The sequence below is a fragment of the Clavelina lepadiformis genome, chromosome 3 (genome assembly GCF_947623445.1).
Source record: "Clavelina lepadiformis chromosome 3, kaClaLepa1.1, whole genome shotgun sequence".
Taxonomy (NCBI): Eukaryota; Metazoa; Chordata; class Ascidiacea; order Aplousobranchia; family Clavelinidae; genus Clavelina; species Clavelina lepadiformis.
Window position 1 is genome coordinate 25,547,368 of NC_135242.1, and position 21,947 is coordinate 25,569,314.

Sequence of the window (21,947 nt, forward strand, 5' to 3'; positions counted from 1 at the left end):
TTGTGCAAGTAGGCTACCTGTTCATGTACTCATTAATTTCTGATATATCATGTTGCCCGACTTTAGAACAGTTCACGAGGTCCCCTTAACAAGAGCAAGTATCATTAATGCCTTGCTCAATGGCCGGTCCACAGAGTTACGCATGGATGGAACCAAGTGGGGATTTTTTTGAATTTGGTAGCGCACTCCAAGTGCATTAATACGCATTTAGACGTATTTCTTTCTATTAAATCAATTGTGGACTTGGTTTTACAGCAATCAGGATGTACAGAGACTTGCTAAAACACCAAAACCTGCACCTGACCGCCTCTGATTGCATTGTTAAACCTTTTGCATACAAAGATCTCGCCAATAAATACCCAAGAGCCACTGAACACGAAATATGAGCCGCAAGCCGACATGGCTGCAAAATATGGCAGTTTTCGCCGAGCTCTCGGGTGTGTGAAAAAGCAACTGGTGAGCACTGGGACTCGTGAGTCGTGACCCATGGATGACCGGCATTTGTTCAGGCAAGGTGCGGAGCTTTTTGATGGAAATCGGGAAAATATCAGCGAATCCTGTTTTTTTAGAGATATCGGTTTTAAACATTAATTTTGCCGAATAAATCTGAGCAAAAGCTAGTGTCTCCTTTTTCTTTTTAGAGACACCGGATTGCCCTGCTCTGCAGTCTGGGCTACAAAGATTATACCCAAAGCAGGCAATCTGTATAATATATATTTCGTAAGACTTTTAACAATAACAAACTAGTGCCTCCTTTCATTAGAGAGATCGCTTTTCTCTCGCTGTACGAACTACGATACCGTTTCGACCAAAAAGTCTCGGTTGTGTTCCTGTCATTTCCATACTCCACAGTCTGGCCACCAGGCGCCGGGAAACATCTCTACCTTGTAACCTGCATGGTCGACTCCGTAGTACCGGTATGCGGGCAGTTTTGGCGTTCAACCTAACTTCAATTCTTTGTTTATTTATTATAAATCTTGAAATCGGCGGAGGACAATCATTTTCGAAAATAGGTTATCGATGAAATTAATAAAAACACTAGGAAACATCTCTAGCCTGACTCCAAATTCAGGAAATAAAGAAAAGTTCATAATGTGGGTACAGAACATGGATAAACGTGTAAGTTTAGGAGCTTTTGATGTAGGACATGCCACAACCTTTTTATCACTAGTTAGAATGAGAAAAAATGGTCATGCTCGAATGCCTGCAAACTTTAAGCAACTTTTTCCACAATTAACAAGAAGAGACTCTTTTACTTATTTTAATGGGTGGTGACAAGGAACTAGGCCTACCTCTTGCAAGGAATCATTTGTCTGTCACGTTTCCACGTAGGAAATTGCTTCAATTCTGCAAACAAACGGGTTAGCTAGGATCATAGTGCATTAAATCGGTAAAGTCTTTTTATTATCGGTTATACTGAAGAGAAAATGGTTCTGCTCGAGTGATTTTGAACCAGTAGGTCGACAACCTTTGTGAATTTTTTTTCACAATTTAGAAGACTCTCTCTCTCTCATTATAACCGCTGATAAAAAGGTTCTACTAAAAAAATCGCTTTGAACTTGCAGGGAGACACAGGACATCAAATAAACGTGTCAGCTACATAGGCTACTTATGACATAGGAAGCCAATGTTCAAATCGATTTTTTTATCTTACAAGACTTTTTTTGGCAAGTTTAAAGCAATTTCCTACCTCATCAGCTCTTCTTTCTCTATGAAAACTAATTTCCGCTCGAGGCGCCCTGGTCAGCCTAACATTTGCAGGTGCAGTATTTCAATCGACCGGGAAGTTGTAAATCACTTTCAATGCACAACAGAACAATTGCTGGTGTATATTCTACTTCAACAAATCTTTCCATTACTGCAACCAGCAGAAACTTATTGTTTTACTGCATACACGTGAAAACAGACTTGCAAGTCTACTTCTGTGAGGTCGCACAAGACCTGTTACATAATAAGCAGGACAACATTCGGACAATATGATCAAGTCGCTTTATTCCCTTCGAAATCCCTAAGCGCCCAGTTAAGGAATCGCTGTCCTACCCCAAATGATCCTGGTTGTGTGGAACCTTCCATTATTGGCTTCTTTTCATTTCCTGAAAATAGAGCTGGAGATATTTTCTAGGTTTAAATTTTTTCGGTTTTCTAAAATTTGTATTGCGTCACATAGCTGCACTATCAGCAAACGCATAAAGGGACCACTAGCTTAGTTTCAAACTTATTTCAGACTTGGAGAAAATCAGAATATCGTTTTAATAATTTTCATAGACTTTGTTAATCGGCCGCCATTCGGGATTAAAATGCGCGAACTGCTTCGAGCACAAACCAGACATTTTCTTTCGCTTGTGCGGACGTTTGCAGCATGTCTAGCAATGGTGTAGCCAAGATTGCTCAACCGTTATTGTTCTGTTTGGAAAGACTTGGATTATGACCAAAACATGTTGGGTGGTTTTCCGTAATCTGTAAAATAGTTTAATTTTCGCTGCTTGGTAATTTTTGGGAGTTTGGGGTTAGGATTGCTGCCTTTTCTGAAACGTAAAACAAACTTAAAATCTATACATGTCAGCAGTATGTAACACCTGGAAGATTTTACTACCTAGTGTGGTGTAATTTTAGGATGCTGTTAGTGAGTACTGCGGTACGTTGTCAGTACCAATACCGGTGGAACATTTTAAAGGTTTTGAGATGTTTTATCTCTCGGAACTTTATTTTAATTAAACTTTAATGCCAATTTTCGCGATTTTTGTTCGAGGTTATCTGATAGAATTTCAACGCACGTGTAAGAAAGATCTTTAGAAAACATTAAACACACTCGGTTGGAGTTGGTCAGCCAACGCGCCCACAAAATTTTGCCCATCCTTTCTAGTTTTCAGAGCTTTTCATTCTCAACTGAGTGTTTCTAGCAATAATTTGATGTAATGCTTCCTGCATTTCAAAGAATGAAAAATAGGTTTGCTAAACATGATAATTCTTTGGGCAAATAAAACTGATGCCCTGCCGCTACCTAGCGGACAGGGTGTTATACGCTGCACTTTCATCAATCATTTTATTTTTTGTCAAAAGCGCATTTGTGAAGAAAAAAAATTCAAGCCAGTTGTTACTAGCACGCGCTAATAAACGGGAAAATGTTAATTCGTGGCTGAGGAAAAACCTCGCTTAGATTTAATCGAAAAATCACCAGCATACAAGCTGCTTGATAGACATCATATAAACATATTTCATAGTTTTACATTGCACGTGGGGACGTCACTGTTTTGATGTCATCAAACCAAATTAAAAACGTAACTGTACAAAGTAATTTTAAGCTTATTGCATGCACGGTCATAACGGGATCTGAAGAAATCAATTTTAATCAATATTTGTTGTCATGATGATTCTTCCAACAAAGAATGCGAGTGAACTTGGTCTGGGTGCAATTTCATAGCAAGAGAGATAATTTATGGAAACCTTCTATTTTATAATCGAGCAGAATAAAACCAACGACTTCGGTATCTTGTCAATGACAAAGGCAATTGTGTTGACCCTGATATGAATTAAACACTTGTCTTATATATAAATCTTTATGACAAATACTACAATTATGACAGAACAATGAAATGCAAACATAAATACAGTATGACCTCACAATCAAAATTTCTCGATGCTAGGTGGCGCAACGATAAGTGGCGGCCCGATACAAGCTAAATTAGTAGCAATGTAAGAAAGTGGAGGCCACTATAGATCATTTTAAAGCATTATGGAAAATGATAAAATGGCAATTTTTGCTGCATTATGACATCACAAAACGTGCAAAAAACATTTTCCAGCAGAAGTTGCGCTGCTGTTAACACAGACAAGCGATGCCCTGATGTGCAGGTTTTGAAAACTAATAATCAGAAGAAATAATGCACCTTTATAAGTGAATAGGCTTTAACATGCACAGTCAGATTTAGGCTTGTTATCGTTGCTCTTCAGGTCAATTCTATCTGGAAACTGGTCGGGGAAAAGTTCAACGTCGGCTTCCTGCAGCAGAGCCTGTTTGGCGACAGTCTGAAATGCTTGCTCCACGTTTATGTTGTCTTTTGCGGAGCATTCAAAGTATGGGATGTCGTTCTTTGTGTGGCACCATCCCTGAGCTCTCTTGTAAGACACCTACGATAGATCAAACATTTTACGATTATGTTCATGCAACAAAGATCACTATGATGTCAAAAGTATCGAGATATTAGCAGAAGAATGAGCAACTAGCAACAGCCAATGAGGCCCTCGGATTCAAAGTAGTTGCGCATCCTCGTATAAGCCGGACAAAGCTCACCACTCGATTCTCAAGATCAATCTTATTTCCAATCACTACAAACGGGAAGTTTTCGGGATCTCGTGGAGAAGCCTGGATCAAAAACTCATCACGCCAACTGTCAAGTGTTTTAAAAGTGTTTGGCATTGTGACATCATAAACAAGAACGCAACAATCTGCTCCCCGATAAAAAGCGACACCAAGTGATTGAAAGCGCTCTTGTCCAGCCGTATCCCAGATCTGTAACATAACAATGCTCATTATGACATCACAACTCAGGTATATTGCAAGATAGGCAAAGCAAGCAGAATAATATAAACAGCTGTCTAACCTGCATAGTGACAAGCCTGTCATCAACTACCATGTCCTTGGAAAGAAAATCTGCACCAATTGTCGCCTTGTATTGATTGCTGAACTTTTTGTTCACGTATTGGTTCATCAACGAAGTTTTTCCAACACTGAAAACGCAATATTTTTGTCATCCAGTACCAACATATTATTATGAGGTGAAAACATTGCCAAGCGGCTGCATCTTACACTGACACGATGTACATAAATTTATCACCACATAATCCCATTTATGATAAATTAACTGACCCGCTGTCTCCCAGAATGATGACCTTCAAGAGGACTTTCTTGCCAGATGCCATTCTCACCTGCAAAGATTAAACCATAACGTCGCACCAATCTTGGTGATATTAACCTTTTACATAGACAACAAATTGAAAATATTGTGACTTCGACATTGCTAATACCGTAATAAAATATGACTAGTTGACAGAAGCACAAACAAGATCAGAAATGTGCAGAACAACCAAAGAAAGACAGGTATCATTTAAAACACAACTCTTGCACTTACTAGAATTGCCAAAACTTTTTAATATGAGATCTTTTTTTCAGCAAGATGCAAGTCTCTTCAAAATGGATTACACGAAAATTTTACAAATATTTAGAAATTATCTGAAACACAAAATGCACACAAGTAGTTTAGTAATTTTATTATTGTAACAGGAGCACCACCCAAAACAAAGGCAGCAAGCAAGTGCTGTGACTGCAAATAACTGCACAAAGTCACTAACATGTTAATTGTTTATGGCCTGCACAGCTGCACTGTTACAATCCTCTGAGACTGAGAAATTTCTTTGCAAATCCACAACTTAATGATGATTTTCCATCAAGCAATGAAGCAACCAATTTTTCTTGAGCATTTTCTGGGAAATGCGTAATTTATTTGGTGTTATTCGCATCTGATTTGATTTTATTATGTAATCTGCCATTAGCAGAACCAACTAATAGGAGCATAACTTATGCTTTACCTCACATCAAAGACATTTTAGATTGTTGAGTTATTCACATTAAAGATTACATAATTTTTACAAAAAACTTTGTAGGATATCGGTCAAAACAAAGCATGGAGAGTAAAATAGGTGCCACTAGTCAAAAAAATCGTTTCTACATAAGAAAGCATTTTTCCATTTATTCTTGTTTTTTGTTAAAGGCAAGTTAAATGTAAATAAAGATTATTTACTATATATAGTCGTTATTAATTGGACTTATTTTCTGAAAAACATTTTCCCAAACGTACGTAAGCATTTTAAGTTAAACGACATATTATGCGTGGTCTGCTTTTACACAATGCGCGGAAGTGCTATTACTGGTGTCACTGCCATACTTTTCCTACTTGATTTGTGGCTGTAGCAATAGTTATCAAAAGACAGCTATTACATTACAATAAAAACATTGTTTTCTGCTGTTGCCTAATTTCAGAAAACGACAATGTGGGCCAAGCGTGTAGTTCAGATATCGCAAGTATTTCAAGTGCGCTTACACGGTTTGCGCAGACAGAAAAAACTTATTTACCGATGTTTCGTGTACATAACATATAACCAAAAAGTTGGTTGTGTAATAATGAACTTTGTGCCAAACGTTTTTTACAGCAACTCCGGCATGTAAGTTTCATAATTATTGTCAACTACACTTAACATTCGGTGGCACTTCTAGGATTGTTAGAGAAAGCACAATAAAAATTTCTATACTGCAAGTTGTGCATTTGTCAATCTTATACTCCAAGAAAGAAGCAGTGCAAAGCCTGAAACATGTTGCTGTTCAACACAATGTGAAGGTATTTGCACTTGTTGTTTAATACAACAAACCAACTTCAACTCATCTACGCTTTTCAATATAAATATAAGGACAAATAATAGATTAGAAATAGAGGTAAAACTTCAAGGGCTAAAACATGCAAGGCGGGAATTATGTAGAATACATTAGTGGCATGGCATTGGTAAGTTAACATAGCCACCAAATGAAAAATACGATTTTAAAATATTAAAATTATTCACAAACGTCAAACAGACAGTAGCAAAAACTACCCAGTTAATAATTACTTGTAACGTCAATTACGTAATTACCAGACTCCAGAGCTCCTTTACTTAAGTAAAGTACTTGACTTGAGTACTGGGGTTGTCTATCCATCTACTCAAATATATTTTATACCATAACCCTTTTGATCATTATTTATGTCTACTGTGTTTAAGAATGTAAGGAAATAAAAAATTATTCATAATATTTATGTTACGACTAAGTACCGAAGTACCTATGTTCAGTACTTTCCTGGTACTCGTACTCAAATGTATTTTCAACTAAGTACTTGTCCTGAAGTACTTAAATTAGTAGGGGCTTATATACAACTGTGGTAAATGCTACAGAGAGACATTACGGGCATGAAACATTCCTTATAACATTGAAATGGCAGATTATCAAAATAAATATAAATCTTCAAAATAAAATCTTTGCATGAGTTTAACTTGGCCCCCTAGTGGCTACTGCACCCAGATGTCAAATTCAGGGAAAAGTACGATTTCTTTAAAAATATATTCATTTTGCAAAAAGGAGACATTCACTTTTGCTCATTCGAGACATACTGTAAATGTATAATTGTATTTTGTATGAATATATATATATAGATATACTCGTATGAATATATTCACTCATGTATTTGCTAATAGGCTGACCGGTTAGGGTCAGGGAAAATTTTCTATGTCTTGTGTACACACAAGATGTAATACACGTATTACATCATCAATTTTCATCATCATTTCCAGCTGAATTATACGTAATTCATAAATGTTGCTTTACAATGATATTAAACAATGATTCTTAAACTACCTTATATGAATGAAACATGAGAGTGAATATTTGACCAAGATTATTAAAGATATGCAGTTAGGTTAGAAAAATTGGCCGCACTGCTGAGTATGGCCATTTTCAGCAAGATCTTGTGTGCACCAAACAAGCAAAAATGAAAAGTGCCATGTGCAAAAATGCTCAGATGCAATGGAAGTGCACAGTTTGACTTATTCGATTGAAAATCGAGTGCCCAGAAGTCCAAACCATTAAGTGCAAAATAAGGCACCTTAAGTGCGGCACCAAAGCTCATGTTTAACAGTATAAAGTACGCTTTTGCCAAACTCTGGAGTCTGGCTGTCGTGCAAAAAGTTGATTTTACATATTTAAAGTTATACTTTAAAGGTAAGTTTAAATAAAAACGTAGATTTAGGTTTAGGCAATAGTTGCTATATTTTGATGTTTTTCTGAGGTCAACAAGAAACTGTAAAAGACTTCAAACTTACAATTTTTTCCGGTGAAATTAGATTCCAATAGGCCTCGTGGCAGCAATGAAAAAACAACTATTCAATCAAACAACATAATTTCAGCTAAATTAATCAGTTTGAAACTGGCAGCCCTTATTGGGTTTAAAGTTATGACGACAAATCCTGGGTTGGTATAATTCATAACTTATATGGTAACCTTTAAGTAATGGAAGGACTACAGCTATACAGGTTGTCAAATTGGGTTTCATACTTTTGCAATCAGACTTGAAGGCCTGAATGGAAATGAGACAATAGAACAGAAATTATGACATGACAATTCCTCAATACTCTATCTTGATATGAGACCTGTCAAACCAACAACCAAGGTTGGGGTATTCGTTAATCATAATTGATTGTCAATCGTAAGCATTTTATTGAAATAAATTCAGGATTTACCTTTGGTAATCGGCCGATTGTTCAATTGTTTGGCACCAAAGGTGTAACAATCGATTGATTATTTAATTTTTAGGGTAGCAAAATGAAAAATTTATTGGTTTATTTATAATAAACAAGTCATACAAAACGATTAACTTTTGTCTCACGTAGAATGGAATTTAATCGTTATCTACTTGGCAGTTTCGCGCGGCCAACAATAAATAGTGTTGCTTTTTAACACTTTATAGATTGCATGGTCAATGAAGCATCTTTTAGAGAACAAACCAATGATGCGTCATAATAACATAAATGTAGAACGTGCACTGCATAATTGCGAATTGAAATGGCAAAACTATTTTGACTGGTTCGGTTTATGGATGTTTATCTACATTTTACAATGCATTTAAAATACTGGGCAAAGTTTTCTAGGTATGATATATGAAAAACCTGCAGCAGTCAAAACTTACTTAAATATATTTCATGTTATTTCAAAGCTAATATAACAATTTCATGAGTTGTTTTGGATTTTAAAATATCTCTCTACTCGATTGATTCATAAACGTACTTGAAGTAATCAGCCAAGCTAGTGTGTGAAAAATAATCGATTTAATTGTCCAAAATTGACTGAAATCGAACATTGCCCGGGATTTCGACGTACGTATTTCAACTATTCCTCAAAATAGTCTAAAAGGCCAATTACAAATCGAATAAAACGATTTACGTTAACATTTACTCGATCACTTGGTAGACGTATTCGCCCCAACCTGACTTAAGGAAACTAGCCTACGGTCTGAATGTACTAATAAATTAAATCAAATCAGAAAATAACGGAAAACATTACAACAATTTGCAGTCTGATTACGGCATATTCCCGTTTCTTGCACAATTCTAGCAGCTTTAGAGAAAGGATGATAATTCAAGCCAAACCCATCGCTTTGTCTCCGCAACTATTGTGTGACGTCAGTGGTCACGGGACCTTGTCATTCTTTATGGTTGCAGGAAAAGCTTGAATTTTGTTATTCCAAAAACTCTGCCAAAAAGACGAAATTTGGAAGACAGGGTTAGATGTGATAGTGATGATTTCTATTTAACTTAGCTAAGTTATGTCAGACCAACCGCTTGATCGAAAGAGCTATTTGAGAAAGTTGTACGAATTACTGCAGCACCTCTTTAAAACATTAAGAAAATTTTTCATTTGTAAATATTTATGTGCGAATTTTTTTATTATTATTCTGTTTTTGTTAAGATTCGTTTTTTAAATATTTTTATTGTGTTTTCTATTCGAGAAACTAATCTTTTACTTCATAATATTTGTTAATACAGGGCTGTTTTCTTTTACCTTTACGGTTTTTTCTTCTCTGATTCTGGGTCGACAAGAGAGTTAGGGCCAGAGTAGCAGCACAAGCTTTGCGTCTGTTGGAGTTGGGTTGTTCAGCTAGCTCAGTTGTGTTGCGTCAACTGGAGTAGACCCATCGTAAGGTACTTGATAAAGACAATCAAGATTATTATTTGTGTCAACTTCGCTTCACTATAAACGGGATGCTTAGATTGGGAACGCGGGTTATTAATGTAAGTATAAACTTTTTGCTTATTGTACCGGTATTGTTTGCTTTTGGTTATCGTCTGTGACCTGTCCCAAGTGGAAAATATATGGAGTGTAAATGTAAGCTTTTTGTGCACCGGACTGCGTAATTTTCAAAGATTGGCGTGCACCAGTAGGCAACACAAAGTGGGCACCAGATGTTGCTGTTGGGAATATGCTTGCAATTATGTTTGTACCAAAGTAGCTTTTTGGACCCAGTTTTTGCACCAGGTAGCTACGTTGTGCACAACGCTTTCTTTCCATATGCGGTGGCACCTGCACGCACGAGATTCAATAACATGCACGTCGATCTATTTTATCTTCACACCGTTTTATACTAAATAAACCAAGAAAAGCTGGTTGTTTGAGCGCCCTTTTATAATAAATAATTGTAATCAAAATAATATCAGTTCCTAAAATGAGAACCAAATAGTTTGGGATCCTGTTCTCGAAGATTCGATATAGTAAAATGCACATCCCTATAACTTAATCGAAATTCTTAGTTTCGGTTGCTCAATATTGGATGCTGACTTTTGCCAATTGTAAATAACAGATTTGAAATAACAAAATCTTTCTGTTCCCAAGATGAGTGGCTTACTTCAACGGGAAGGTTTACTTTGTCTATTTGGGGAATTAAAGTTGCCTTTAGGTCAGGGGTTTCCAACCGGTGGTACGCGTACCACTAGTGGTACGCGGGAGCTTTTCAGGTGGTACGCGAGCAGCTCTCCGTTGCATGCGATATACAGTATAGTAGTATAACAATTTAATTTTGAGTTGCTAAAATATGCGAACAACACTTTTATTTCTTTCCGTACTAAATTCTCTGCACTCAGTAAGCTACTTTTGTCGATCTTGCTCCCTGCTGTCATTGTTATTAATACAATGCTGCTGTGCGAATATTGGATCAAATTAGTTGTTTTGAAAATAGTGGTACGTGTTGACAATCCGTGGTGGCTAAGTGGTACGAGAACATAAAAAGGTTGGGAACCCCTGCTTTGGGTGCTATTTAATATTTGACTTTCAAACAAGTCCATTAAACTAAATTTTTTAAATGTGAAATGAAATATCTTATTAAAGTCATCTATGCTGGAATGCGTGCATCCTATCAACGAATAGCACACTGAGCGTGTTGCTTAAAATAAGCCGTTTTCTTTAGGCGTGTACACCCGCATAAAGTCGGAACGGATTGTTTGAAGTGTTGTGATCTAGCATAATTTGTGTTGGCTGGTGGGAGTTTCAGGTTATTGAGCTTTGGAAAACAAGATAAAAATGTGTTTAAATGATAGCTCAGTCAGCTTTGTGTTTATTGACGTTTTTTACTGTATTGAGCATTTATCCAGTCTTCATTAAGCGCCAATTGCTCATCCTGCTGCCTTGTGGATTGCATCAGTCAGGAAGGCAATGAGTTTTGTTCTGGCAACTCATCTAATATTCTGCCAATTTATTGGTTTATAGAATTGCCTGCGGACAAGCAAAACATTTCGATCAGCCTGTTGCTATAGCAACGGCGCCACCCATGATGCTGATCTTGTTGTGATTGGTTCAGGCCCTGGTGGTTATGTTGCCGCCATTAAAGCTGCTCAACTCGGCTTAAAAGTGAGTTCATTTTGTGACTTATTCTACAAACATCATATTTCTCGCTGTGTGTTGTATGTATTTAGACAGTCTGTGTAGAGAAGGGTTCCACACTTGGTGGCACCTGTCTCAATGTTGGCTGCATTCCGTCTAAAGCACTTCTAAATAATTCTCACTACTACTACATGGCGGCAGGAAAAGATTTTGCATCACGAGGCATTGATAGTAAGCACCTGTGTTGTTTATCTTCAATGCACTTTGTCATAAACTGAACCAATGATTGTTGTAACAAACCGACTTGTGATGTCACTGAAGCAACTTTATTCCAGCGCAAGTGACACTCAACCTCCCGAACATGATGAAACAGAAGAACAACGCCGTCACTGCCCTGACGTCGGGAATCGCTGGATTATTTAAAGCAAACAAAGTCACAAGGGTCGAAGGTCACGGAACTATACAAAGTCCAAACCAGGTCAGAATTGTTGTCATTTGTGTTGGTGTTGCGTAGTTCTTGTATTAATAAGTGTCGAAATGTTTTGAAAATTTTCTAGGTTGTGGCCAGCCGGTCAGATGGCAGTAAAGAAATCATTAACACAAAACACATCCTCATCGCCACGGGGTCAGAGGTCACACCATTTCCGGGAATTGATGTAAGCCTACGTTGCCGTGAACATTGAGACATACGCAGAATTGCTCAATAACAATTGTTTGATTGAGATGAATTTCTGCTTCAGATTGATGAAGAGAAAATCATCTCAAGCACTGGGGCTCTCTCCTTGACGGAAGTGCCGAAAAGGATGATTGTGATCGGGGCCGGGGTAATTGGGGTCGAATTGGGCTCTGTGTGGTCAAGATTGGGGTCAGAGGTCACAGCTGTTGAATTTTTAGGCCATGTTGGTGGCATGGGCATTGATATGGACGTATCGTAAGTTTTTTTTTTTGTGAGTTCTGATCAACTTTGTATAAATCTCATTTCTTATTTCTTCTTCCAGGAAAACCTTCCAAAGAGTTTTGCAAAAGCAAGGCTTAAAATTCAAGCTCAACACAAAAGTTACGTCGGCTGCGAAGACCAGTGCTGGTATACAAGTAAAGTGAGTAAGGAAATTGCGCCATCATGTGGTGTGCTGGCTGTCTCAATAAATCCAAATTATGTTTTGTTCAGCGTCGAATCAGCTAAAGGTGGGAAGGCCGAGACACTAGAGTGCGATGTTCTGCTTGTCTGCATCGGACGACGACCATTCACGAGTGATCTCGGCTTGAAGAACGTTGGAATTGAACTTGAACCACGAGGAACGATATCTGTCAACAAGAGGTTCCAAACCTCATGTCCAAGGTGAGGAAGCAACCATGAAATGGAGCTTTATGGTGTGGTTGTCTTCAGGCTTAAGTCCCTGACTCTTCGTTTGCAGCGTCTATGCTGTTGGTGATGTCATAAAGGGCCCTATGTTAGCTCATAAAGCTGAAGATGAAGGCATAATCTGCGTGGAAGGGTTGACTGGAGCTCCAGTGCATATCGACTATAACTGTGTTCCATCTGTGATCTACACACACCCTGAGGTGGGCTGGGTCGGGAAGTCTGAGGAAAATCTAAAAGAGGAGAATGTCTCGTACAAAGTTGGAAAATTTCCTTTTTCAGCGAACAGCAGAGCAAAAACAAATGGTGAAAACTTTGATGTTTTGACAAGTCAAGTGATTGCTTCTTATTTGTAGCATTGGTGGCTCGATGTGAGAATACTCCTGGTTATTTGCAGCTGATGTTGACGGCTTTGTCAAAATTCTAAGTGACAAGGAGACAGATAAGATGTTGGGAGCCCACATAATAGGCGCCGCAGCAGGAGAGATGATCAATGAGGCGGTGCTTGCCATGGAGTACGGAGCATCAGCGGAAGATGTTGCACGAGTCTGCCACGCACACCCGGTATGACCTATTTCTATGAGTTCGCGTTGAGTGCCGCTCATGCAATTATATTTTACAGACGCTTTCTGAAGCGTTCCGTGAAGCAAACCTGATGGCATATTGTGGGAAACCCATCAACAATATATAACTTGATCTGCGTGCAATAGCAGCTCTCCTTACTTTGTTCCTCCAATACAGTCGTTATTTATTATGTTCACGCATCCTTGTGTAGAGTTCTACGTTGGAAATACACAAAACTTAAATTTCTTGGTACAATAAAATTTATTGCCGTTGCCAAAATACTGCATCACACTTTTAAGCAAATACTGCAACAAAAACAGGAGGAAAATGCAAAGCTTGTACAAAATGAGTGTCTGAAATACAAATGACAAAGATATGATTTAACGGAAGCAATTTTTAAAATCTTTATTTCAATTGTAACTCATGGCTCTGCATTGTCATAAACGCCCTCTGTGGGTTGTCTCTGGCTCCTGCCGAATATCTGAGTGTAACTCGAGTTCTCTTTCAACTTCTCTATCAGGGACTCCTTTGCTGGGGTGATGCTTAACGGAGGGTTGCTATTCTGAAAGTGGAACGACCCAGCTTGGGGCACCATGGGTCTACTGTCAATGGGGTCGTGACCTCTCTCACTGGAAGGTCCGGCCATATCTGCCGCTATGGAAAGGTCACGACCTCTCACACTTTGACCCTCGCCCAGCTGACCAGGTTTCTGCTTTCCATCCAGGTCTATGCTGGTGAAGGTGTCCGGGACACATTCGATCTGTCCCACCCACGGAGAAGTCTGCAGCGGAGACGGCAGGGCGGGTAGTTGGGTGGCGTTGCATGTGCAGGACGGCTTCTGGGTTCGACTCAGGTCCAAGTTGTACGGGTTTTCGACGTTGGTGCGCTTGCTGTGCTGCGCAGGGCAACTGTAGGGACCAGCACCGTACAAATCATTGTCTTCGTTGGGTGGGACTGAATTCCTATCACCATGTGGGTTATACGGGGCTCTCACATTGGCGGGGGTTTGATACTGGGACGGGTGGTGAACTACAGCTCCGCCACTAATAAAAGGAGAAGGGTAATACCCATACTGGGGTAGCTGGAACCCCATGTCACACGTGGCACCTCCCTGCATGCCAGTTACATAAAAGCCACTGTATGTGGTCTCTGTTGAGGAACGACCCTGGCTGTCTGACTCGTCACTGGAAGAAGGCCGGTTCAGACGTATCTGCTCAAACTGGCGCTCTAGCGACACTGTTGACGACTTCCTTGACTTGCCAGAGGTTTGACTTGGAATCTGGACATAAACATCACATTTAAATCAGCTTGCTACGATTTTATGAGCCGAAAAAGTGAGTTACTCACACTTCCAGCCAACAAGGAATGATCAACCGACTCCACTGGGCCCCGTCTGAGACTGCGCAGGTCCGACAAAGAGGGGTCGTTGTAATTGGGGTAGCCGGACTCCAATGAACGAAGGGGAATTCCCATACTTTGAGTACTTCCGCCATCTGAGCATATTACATGCTGAGTTAACAATGCTGTGTTATGACATCATCACAGATTATCACATCACAGTGCACCTGTCAGCAGTGGAAGGAAGTCATCCAGCTCCTTCCCACAAGAGGTTGACAAAGATCTGTTGATCTGCTCCAGGATGGAGAGCGTGTCCGCCATCTTTGGTCGTTCTTTCCTCTTCTCGTGACAACAGGAGAGTGAAAGCTTTACAAACCTCAGAGCAATCTCCGGAGGAAGTTTCGCGATCTGAGAAACCAAGTTGCGGTGAGATAAGTGTGAAGACCAGTGCGTGCTCACTCGTTACCTGGGGGTCAATGAGCTCCATCAACATCTCATTGCTTCGCTCCTCACCGATATCTTCTGCTTCATCGGCGATGTTGTGGAGGTAATCCCGCTGTAAAATTACAAATTCTTTCTCATCAGGATATTTTCTCTACTTATGACGTCATAAACTGGGGCTTACCAATAATGGCGTGTCCTTGTTCCTGTCGTACGCTCTGCGCCCAGTGTGTAGCTCGAGTAAGACCACTCCAAACGCGTACGTGTCAACCTGCGTTGAAAGCGCTCGTTGAATAAAACCACAAAAATGGTTGGATATCAGATACATTGAAATGTATTTACAACAAAAACATCATGTAACACGTCAGCAATTATATCACAAAATGGACCTGCACAGAAAGCTTCTTGGTGGTGATGTATTCATTGGCGAGGTAGCCAAGTGTGCCGGGGGTGTGCTCGTTGCCGAGCCGTATGTAACTGCCAGTTGTCGCGTTGCGTGGCATCTCCCGTGCTAGTCCAAAGTCACCGAGCTTGGCAGTGTAGCTATGATCAAGTAGAATGTTTGCCCTGCAAGGATGTATCGCATGATTATCAACCGCCACGCAAGGATGCAACGCATGATTATCAACCGCCACGCAAGGATGCAACGCATGTTTATCAACCGCCACGCAAGGATGCAACACAAGATTATCAACCACCACGCAAGGATGCATTACATGATTATCAACCGCCACGCAAGGATGCATTACATGATTATCAACCGCCACGCAAAGATGCAACACATGATTATCAACTGCCACGCAAGGATGCAACGCATGATTATCAACTGCCACGCAAGGATGCAACACATGATTATCAACCGCTACGCAAGGATGCAAAGCATGATTATCAACCGCCACGCAAGGATGCAACACATGATTATCAACCGCCACGCAAGGATGCATCGCATGATTATCAACCGCCACGCAAGGATGCAACGCATGATTATCAACCGCCACGCAAGGATGCAACGCATGTTTATCAACCGCCACGCAAGGATGCAACACAAGATTATCAACCACCACGCAAGGATGCATTACATGATTATCAACCACCACGCAAGGATGCATTACATGATTATCAACCGCCACGCAAAGATGCAACACATGATTATCAACTGCCACGCAAGGATGCAACGCATGATTATCAACTGCCACGCAAGGATGCAACACATGATTATCAACCGCTACGCAAGGATGCAAAGCATGATTATCAACCGCCACGCAAGGATGCAACACATGATTATCAACCGCCACGCAAGGATACAACGCATGATTATCAACCGCCACGCAAGGATGCATCGCATGATTATCAACCGCCACGCAAGGATGCATTGCATGATTATCAACCGCCACGCAAGGATGCAAAGCATGATTGACCTGTAAGCACCAAGACACCATTGAAAACCAGCGCATAGTAGCACAGGAAGTGACAAATCTTATAAATCAACAATTGGTCTAACGTTTTGATGTCTCCGTGGATTAGCGGTTTTGACTTCATTGTGTGGAGGAATTGCAAACCTCTTGCAGCACCGCACGACACTTTCATGCGGATATCCCACTGCATTGGCTTCGAACCATTCTGTTATCATGCAACTTTCATTAAAAAAATTTCAAAATGTCCACGCTACAACAGAGAAGTCATCACTCAATGAAATTAAAGCGATCTAACGAACAAACCAAGCACTGCAGTCGGTCCTGTAGGGATCCATTCTTCATGTAATCATAGATAAGACAGGGGTCTGGTCCATCCAGGGACCAGCCATAAAGGGCGATAACATTCGGGTGTCGGTACTCTGCCAGATAATTCAATTCGTTTCGGAGGTCGTCGTGCTGCCGATGGGTCTCAATGATCGAGGTTGTCAGAGGGTTCTCGTTATCCTAAGCATGAACATCTTTGATCAGGACAAGTGCATCAAGCAGCATTAAAAGAAAAAAAATTGCAAACAAATAGAAATATTTTCATACAATTTTCAAAACTTTGCAAGCAAAGAGAGTGTTGTTTAGAACAACTTTGTAAACTTTCCCAAATGCTCCAGCCCCGAGTTCCACGTTTGAGCTAAAATTGTTGGTTCCCTTTTTAATCTCTTCAAAAGAAAAGTGATAGGTGTCTATGGCCATCCACGACACACCTAAATAATACCAGGTTTCACCTCGTATCTTTCCGCCAGTATTCAGTAATTACAACAACGCAGTCTCTAATTATCTCAAAACGTCACTCCTTGACAAACACGTGTTAATTAACAGTTCAAACAAACCAGCAACCTTTATATTGCATGAAAGGTGAAACTTAATATTTCATTTATTAAATTGCCCACTTAACTTTTATAAAATCAAAACTTTCTTAAAATGTAAAGCAATAAACAAATAAAGCTGAATGATACAACCACCTTTCTTTTGAATGTCTTTGTTCAAACCCTGTCCAAATGGAGCAGTGCTGTTGGCCCTGAATTATCAAAAACACAAGTTATGTCCATAACTTATGCAGTGAAGAAAATTGCTTGGCATTTATGAAGCAAAGTAACCTTTGTTGAGGTCCAAAATTACTGCTTGGACTTGTGTGGGAGGGTACAGGGCAAGGTGGAAGAGTCTCTTCAGTATCTGTAAAGTCAAATAAATGTAAGAGCTGCTGACATAAGCTTTCATCTCACACATTCCACAGAGTTTAAAAACATTTTCTTGTCAGGCATTTTATCTGTATTGAAGCCAACAAACAGAAAAAATATCACTGAAAATCAATTCCGAGACCAGGTTGAAAGTGAAAGTTGAGCACTTCAAGCACTGACCATATTCACTGAGATACTCCTCTGCTACATGGACCAGACCAATCTCCATGAGAATCTTATAAAGATGCCGGATCCTGAGCATTCTGTACGAGCAATCTCGGAGCAGGTTGTCGGTGGGGCTTCCGTGCATCTCAAATGAAAGACGAAATTTTTTGCTGCGAGTTTCATCAAATCCGAGACGACCAACTGAAAAAAACAAACATTGATGATTTATAAAATTGGTGCAGCAAATATTTTAAATTCTTGTCCTTCGGTAAAAAATAAATGATGTTTATGGAAAACTGGAACACATTTTCACCGCTATGTCCTTGACGCCTACTAACTGACAAAATGGGCCATTTTGAAATAGGTTCACATGCAGTCAACCTAAATCATGGTGTTTTGACAGTGCAGAGACAATGCACTGGACAGCTTGACCACAAGAGATATATCAACACTATTGCTTGAATATTGATAAAATATTACAAATAAAAATAACAATACACAGCACATATGATGTTTATTAGCTGAAGGGGTCTATTGATTACTTAGAATCAGCCAAACTTGACTAAATTGGCAGAAGAAATTCTTGAAAGCGAAGCACGGCACTGCACATGCCAACTTCATGAAATACCAAATTCACTCCCAAACTTTCTTACATTCAGAAAGGGATCACTGTGGACACTTTGTTGCAACATAATGAGTGATTTTTGATAAAGGTTGACCCTAATAAGTAGGGCCATTTTTATTTTGACCTAAAAAAAAATTTTTTTGACTTTATTTTTATCAAATTTTGACTTTATTTTGACCTAACGAAATTGCTTATTTGTAGAGGCCACAGTTCTTCCTCCAGTTACCCAAACGTAATATTTTGTCGAAAAGTCAAGGTGTTTTATCGATTATAAAAAGTGCGTCGTGTTTTTTGGCGATAGATTTAGGTAGCTTGTGTTATTTTGTCCTTGTGAAAAGGGCACTTTGCCTCGATTTTCTCCGCATGGCAAATTCTAATAAATAGCAAATTAAACAGGGAATGCTTGTTGTTGCTCCAATCCAGCTTGATGGCGTTTACTTTTCCTGTGGCTTTCAACAAAATACTTTTTATCGCACTTCACTATAACCTCGCAAAAATTGCACCTTAAATCACCCCCGGGAGTTGCATTAAATTCATCAGAAAAATCTCGACAAATCTGTCTAACTTTTGCTGAAGACGATTTAGCTTGCTTAGGCATTTTTGTATTAAAGAATGTCAGTAGGATATTCCTAAAATCCAAACTGTTGATCTTCGAAAATACCACGTGTATGAAGAGGAAGTGTTTTATAAGAATTATTTAAATACGTAACAATGAATAAACAATGGACATTTTGCGATAAAAGTTACTGCTGATCCAAGTGGGCATTGTGACTTATTTCCTGCTTTTATGTGTTAATATGGTTTAATTGTGTCGCAGTTCCTGATTTACAATGCTTCCACGAGGATTTTTACAAGAATTACTCTCAAGAAACACAAAAACTTTGTAAAAAGCCATATTTTGACAAATTTTGACTTTATTGAAAATTTTGACTTTATTGTAAATTTTGACTTTATTTTGACCTATAAACTTCTTAGAAACAATCCCCTAGGTGCTGAAAACAACTTTATTCTTTGATTCGTGGTCAGACGAGGTCCTTAAAAATTTTTGACTTTATTGACTTTTGCGGGCCCTACTAATAAGTGTTGTTCATACCCTTAGGCCAACATAAGCACTTTAACTCAGCTAGGTTTTGAGTTTCAAGTTATTGCAGGTCATTTACAAGTAGTTTAATAAAAAATTTAAATTTGAAACTAGTTGTGTTACTTTGAGTTATCTGAAAATCTAAGTGAAATTGAGTTAACAACCTTCCACCACGCATAAGGCCATACTACAAATGGCGAATATAATCAAGTTAGTTTTGTGAACTACTTCGCACAATGTTTCAGAGAAATCATATATAACATGACACTGACTCAGTTTCTGCCAATATCCTTCATTCTTGTGGATCGTGTAGTCAATCTCAGTGCACAGATTTGCCCTTTGGTCCGGAGGAATCTCATCGATGTATTTTCTCGATGAGCACGGAAACATTCCCCAAGTACTTTCGGAACTTGTCCTAGCGCTCGCCATAGCAACAAGCCACAGACTTTGAGCTGATTTTAAACCTTATCGTCCTCTGCAACTACTCATTTCAAAAAGTATTAAGAACTAATATAAACTAAAAATAATCATAAAAACTATCGCTAGTAACAATGAAAGTGAGGGAATAGGTGCGTTATTGTATTTTTCGCTGTTAACTGTGAGGAGCGAAAGTTACGATGCTGACCGTTGTAGTTATAGCACGATAAAACACATGTTCACAAGCAACAGAGGTGGGCAGTCAATACTTTGAAAGCACCGCTGGTACTGGTGCTTGGAAAAGAATGTAACGACGGTTTCAGTGTTGTTTCAAACACGTATTTTGATACTTTGCCGGTACCAATACTTTTTGTACAATGGATTCTGTTGCAAGTGCAATTTTTGCCGCTATTAAAGGTTAATTTAGCTCAAAAAATATGTGAACTCACTCTTTGCAACTTTATTATAGATTCGCAGATTACAAAAACTGGCACTAAGGTTTAATTAAAATGAAGTATTAATTAAATCACTCCAAGAGTACTGAGTACAAGGCTTGCCTTATACTTCCTGAAAAAAATAATATTTGGTGCAAGAATTTGATACTTTTTTCTAAAAGTGCCATCGGTATCGGTACTGAAAAAGTAGCGCAGTGCAGTAATTTGGTGCTATAGTACCATGGTGCTGCCCACAACTGACGAGCAATTGACAATCACCCAGCATGGCTGAGCCAAGCTCTTGTACCATTGCAGGGGTAAGTGAGAAAGTGTCGTGAGTTTAAAATGTGCAGGAAACTTTTTCAATGACGGCGCTGTAGAGGCGGTTGGTTAGAACAACCAATAAGCTATCGCCATAGGTATCGCCATAGGTAGGCTATCGCCGCACAAACAACGTTACCAACGTAACAGATAATGACCGTTTGTGGAAGAGATGACGATCTAGAGTGCTGTTATAGACGAACAAAATAGGTCTGGGGGAAATAAAATAGTGCCATTATGGTGAATTGACCTTACAGGCAAACTTTGATAAATGGAAAAGGTAGATATTCTGTTGGGACGAGCTGAATAGACATTATTAACGAAACCATTATAGACAAATTGGGTCTAGTGCAGAATTCTACAACCAGATGACGTCACAATTTAAGTAGCTGGGGTCTAATATGCATAAGCATCCTATGGTTGTGCACTTCTGAACTAGACAAATACTGAATCTGAACAAATACTACTGCACCAATAAATGTAAGATTACGAATATGATCCTGGTCTGCTGGAACCAGTGTAACGTTTCACAAAAATGCCTTAACTTTTTCAACTCTCCGCATTGGTGAAGGTAAGCAAGATCCAGACTGGCCTATGTTCTAGATTGAGGAGTCTATTATTAATTAGAACAAAAGATTTGTTTATATTTCGTGCTAATTGCCGGTTTTTTTCACAGATTGTATTTTTTGTTTCAGAGCCGGAGCTAAAATAGCCTGGGCCTACTTGCTGGGTTATTACAATATTATTGCAACGCTAATTAAGTTCTATTCGCTCTTAAACTGTTGAACTTCAGTCTGATACTGTTCACGTTGGTTTCAATAATCTTGGGCGATTTCTCGGTGATAGCCTCAAACTTTCGCAAATTCTCTGAGATAAATGCAGGGCAAACTTTCCAGTCCAGACTATTCCTGTCTTTCTACTTGGCAGTACTTCCACCTTAAAGACAAAATGTAAAATCCACGTTTTGACCATGCATTAATTTGAGGCCACCACATTCCATGTTCGGGTGTGGAGAAAGTTTGGTTTGAAGCGGTAGTCAGATGTAGCTCCATTTTCGGTTCAGCCTATATGAGAATTCTACCATAGATTACTACAAAATAGGCTGAAC

At 39.2% G+C, this 21,947-nt stretch overlaps 3 protein-coding genes across 5 annotated transcripts; 1 reads left to right on the top strand and 2 right to left on the bottom strand.

The window, feature by feature from the left end:
• Window positions 1-3,029: 3,029 nt before the first annotated feature.
• LOC143450722 (ras-related protein Rab-7a-like) lies at window positions 3,030-8,198 on the bottom strand. 3 transcript variants are annotated; one of them, XM_076951381.1, is made up of 7 exons: window positions 7,903-8,198; window positions 5,130-5,230; window positions 4,868-4,926; window positions 4,602-4,728; window positions 4,292-4,510; window positions 3,888-4,128; window positions 3,030-3,520 (listed from the first exon to the last, which is right to left on the bottom strand). In XM_076951381.1, exons 3-6 carry the CDS (start codon window positions 4,918-4,920, stop codon window positions 3,907-3,909), a joined length of 621 nt encoding a protein of 206 aa, XP_076807496.1. In that variant the 5' UTR covers window positions 4,921-4,926; window positions 5,130-5,230; window positions 7,903-8,198; the 3' UTR covers window positions 3,030-3,520; window positions 3,888-3,906. The 3 variants fall into 3 exon arrangements, with proteins under 3 accessions (XP_076807496.1, XP_076807495.1, XP_076807493.1); XM_076951380.1 differs by adding an exon at window positions 5,350-5,481 and having other exon boundaries at window positions 3,030-4,128; window positions 7,903-8,181; XM_076951378.1 differs by having other exon boundaries at window positions 3,030-4,128; window positions 7,903-8,181.
• Window positions 8,199-9,644: 1,446 nt separating this feature from the next.
• LOC143450721 (dihydrolipoyl dehydrogenase, mitochondrial-like) lies at window positions 9,645-13,619 on the top strand. Its single transcript, XM_076951377.1, has 11 exons — window positions 9,645-9,867; window positions 11,336-11,476; window positions 11,542-11,680; window positions 11,785-11,927; window positions 12,007-12,105; window positions 12,190-12,380; window positions 12,448-12,546; window positions 12,618-12,788; window positions 12,865-13,115; window positions 13,207-13,373; window positions 13,432-13,619. The coding sequence occupies exons 1-11, from the start codon at window positions 9,838-9,840 to the stop codon at window positions 13,498-13,500; spliced, it is 1,500 nt and encodes a 499-aa protein (XP_076807492.1). The 5' UTR covers window positions 9,645-9,837; the 3' UTR covers window positions 13,501-13,619.
• Window positions 13,616-20,928, bottom strand: LOC143450720 (interleukin-1 receptor-associated kinase 4-like). Its single transcript, XM_076951376.1, has 13 exons — window positions 19,940-20,928; window positions 17,977-18,162; window positions 17,716-17,791; window positions 17,581-17,636; window positions 17,159-17,322; window positions 16,871-17,071; window positions 16,654-16,772; window positions 15,542-15,719; window positions 15,337-15,423; window positions 15,178-15,267; window positions 14,939-15,119; window positions 14,721-14,866; window positions 13,616-14,652 (listed from the first exon to the last, which is right to left on the bottom strand). Exons 1-13 carry the CDS (start codon window positions 20,094-20,096, stop codon window positions 13,795-13,797), a joined length of 2,499 nt encoding a protein of 832 aa, XP_076807491.1. The 5' UTR covers window positions 20,097-20,928; the 3' UTR covers window positions 13,616-13,794.
• Window positions 20,929-21,947: the final 1,019 nt, after the last annotated feature.

Excerpts from the sequence above, each read along its gene's own strand:
- LOC143450721 (XM_076951377.1), top strand. The coding sequence starts at position 9,838 with ATGCTTAGATTGGGAACGCGGGTTATTAAT. Across the intron at positions 11,928-12,006 it reads CTATACAAAGTCCAAACCAG|GTTGTGGCCAGCCGGTCAGA; the intron begins GTCAGAATTGTT and ends AAAATTTTCTAG. Across the intron at positions 12,106-12,189 it reads CACCATTTCCGGGAATTGAT|ATTGATGAAGAGAAAATCAT; the intron begins GTAAGCCTACGT and ends TTTCTGCTTCAG.
- LOC143450722 (XM_076951381.1), bottom strand. The coding sequence starts at position 4,920 with ATGGCATCTGGCAAGAAAGTCCTCTTGAAGGTCATCATTCTGGGAGAC. Across the intron at positions 4,511-4,601 it reads ACAGGCTTGTCACTATGCAG|ATCTGGGATACGGCTGGACA; the intron begins GTTAGACAGCTG and ends GTTATGTTACAG. Across the intron at positions 4,129-4,291 it reads TTGATCTTGAGAATCGAGTG|GTGTCTTACAAGAGAGCTCA; the intron begins GTGAGCTTTGTC and ends GATCTATCGTAG.
- LOC143450720 (XM_076951376.1), bottom strand. The coding sequence starts at position 20,096 with ATGGCGAGCGCTAGGACAAGTTCCGAAAGTACTTGGGGAATGTTTCCG. Across the intron at positions 15,720-16,653 it reads ATCCACGGAGACATCAAAAC|GGCAAACATTCTACTTGATC; the intron begins GTTAGACCAATT and ends ACATCCTTGCAG. Across the intron at positions 14,867-14,938 it reads CTTCCTTCCACTGCTGACAG|ATGGCGGAAGTACTCAAAGT; the intron begins GTGCACTGTGAT and ends TAATATGCTCAG.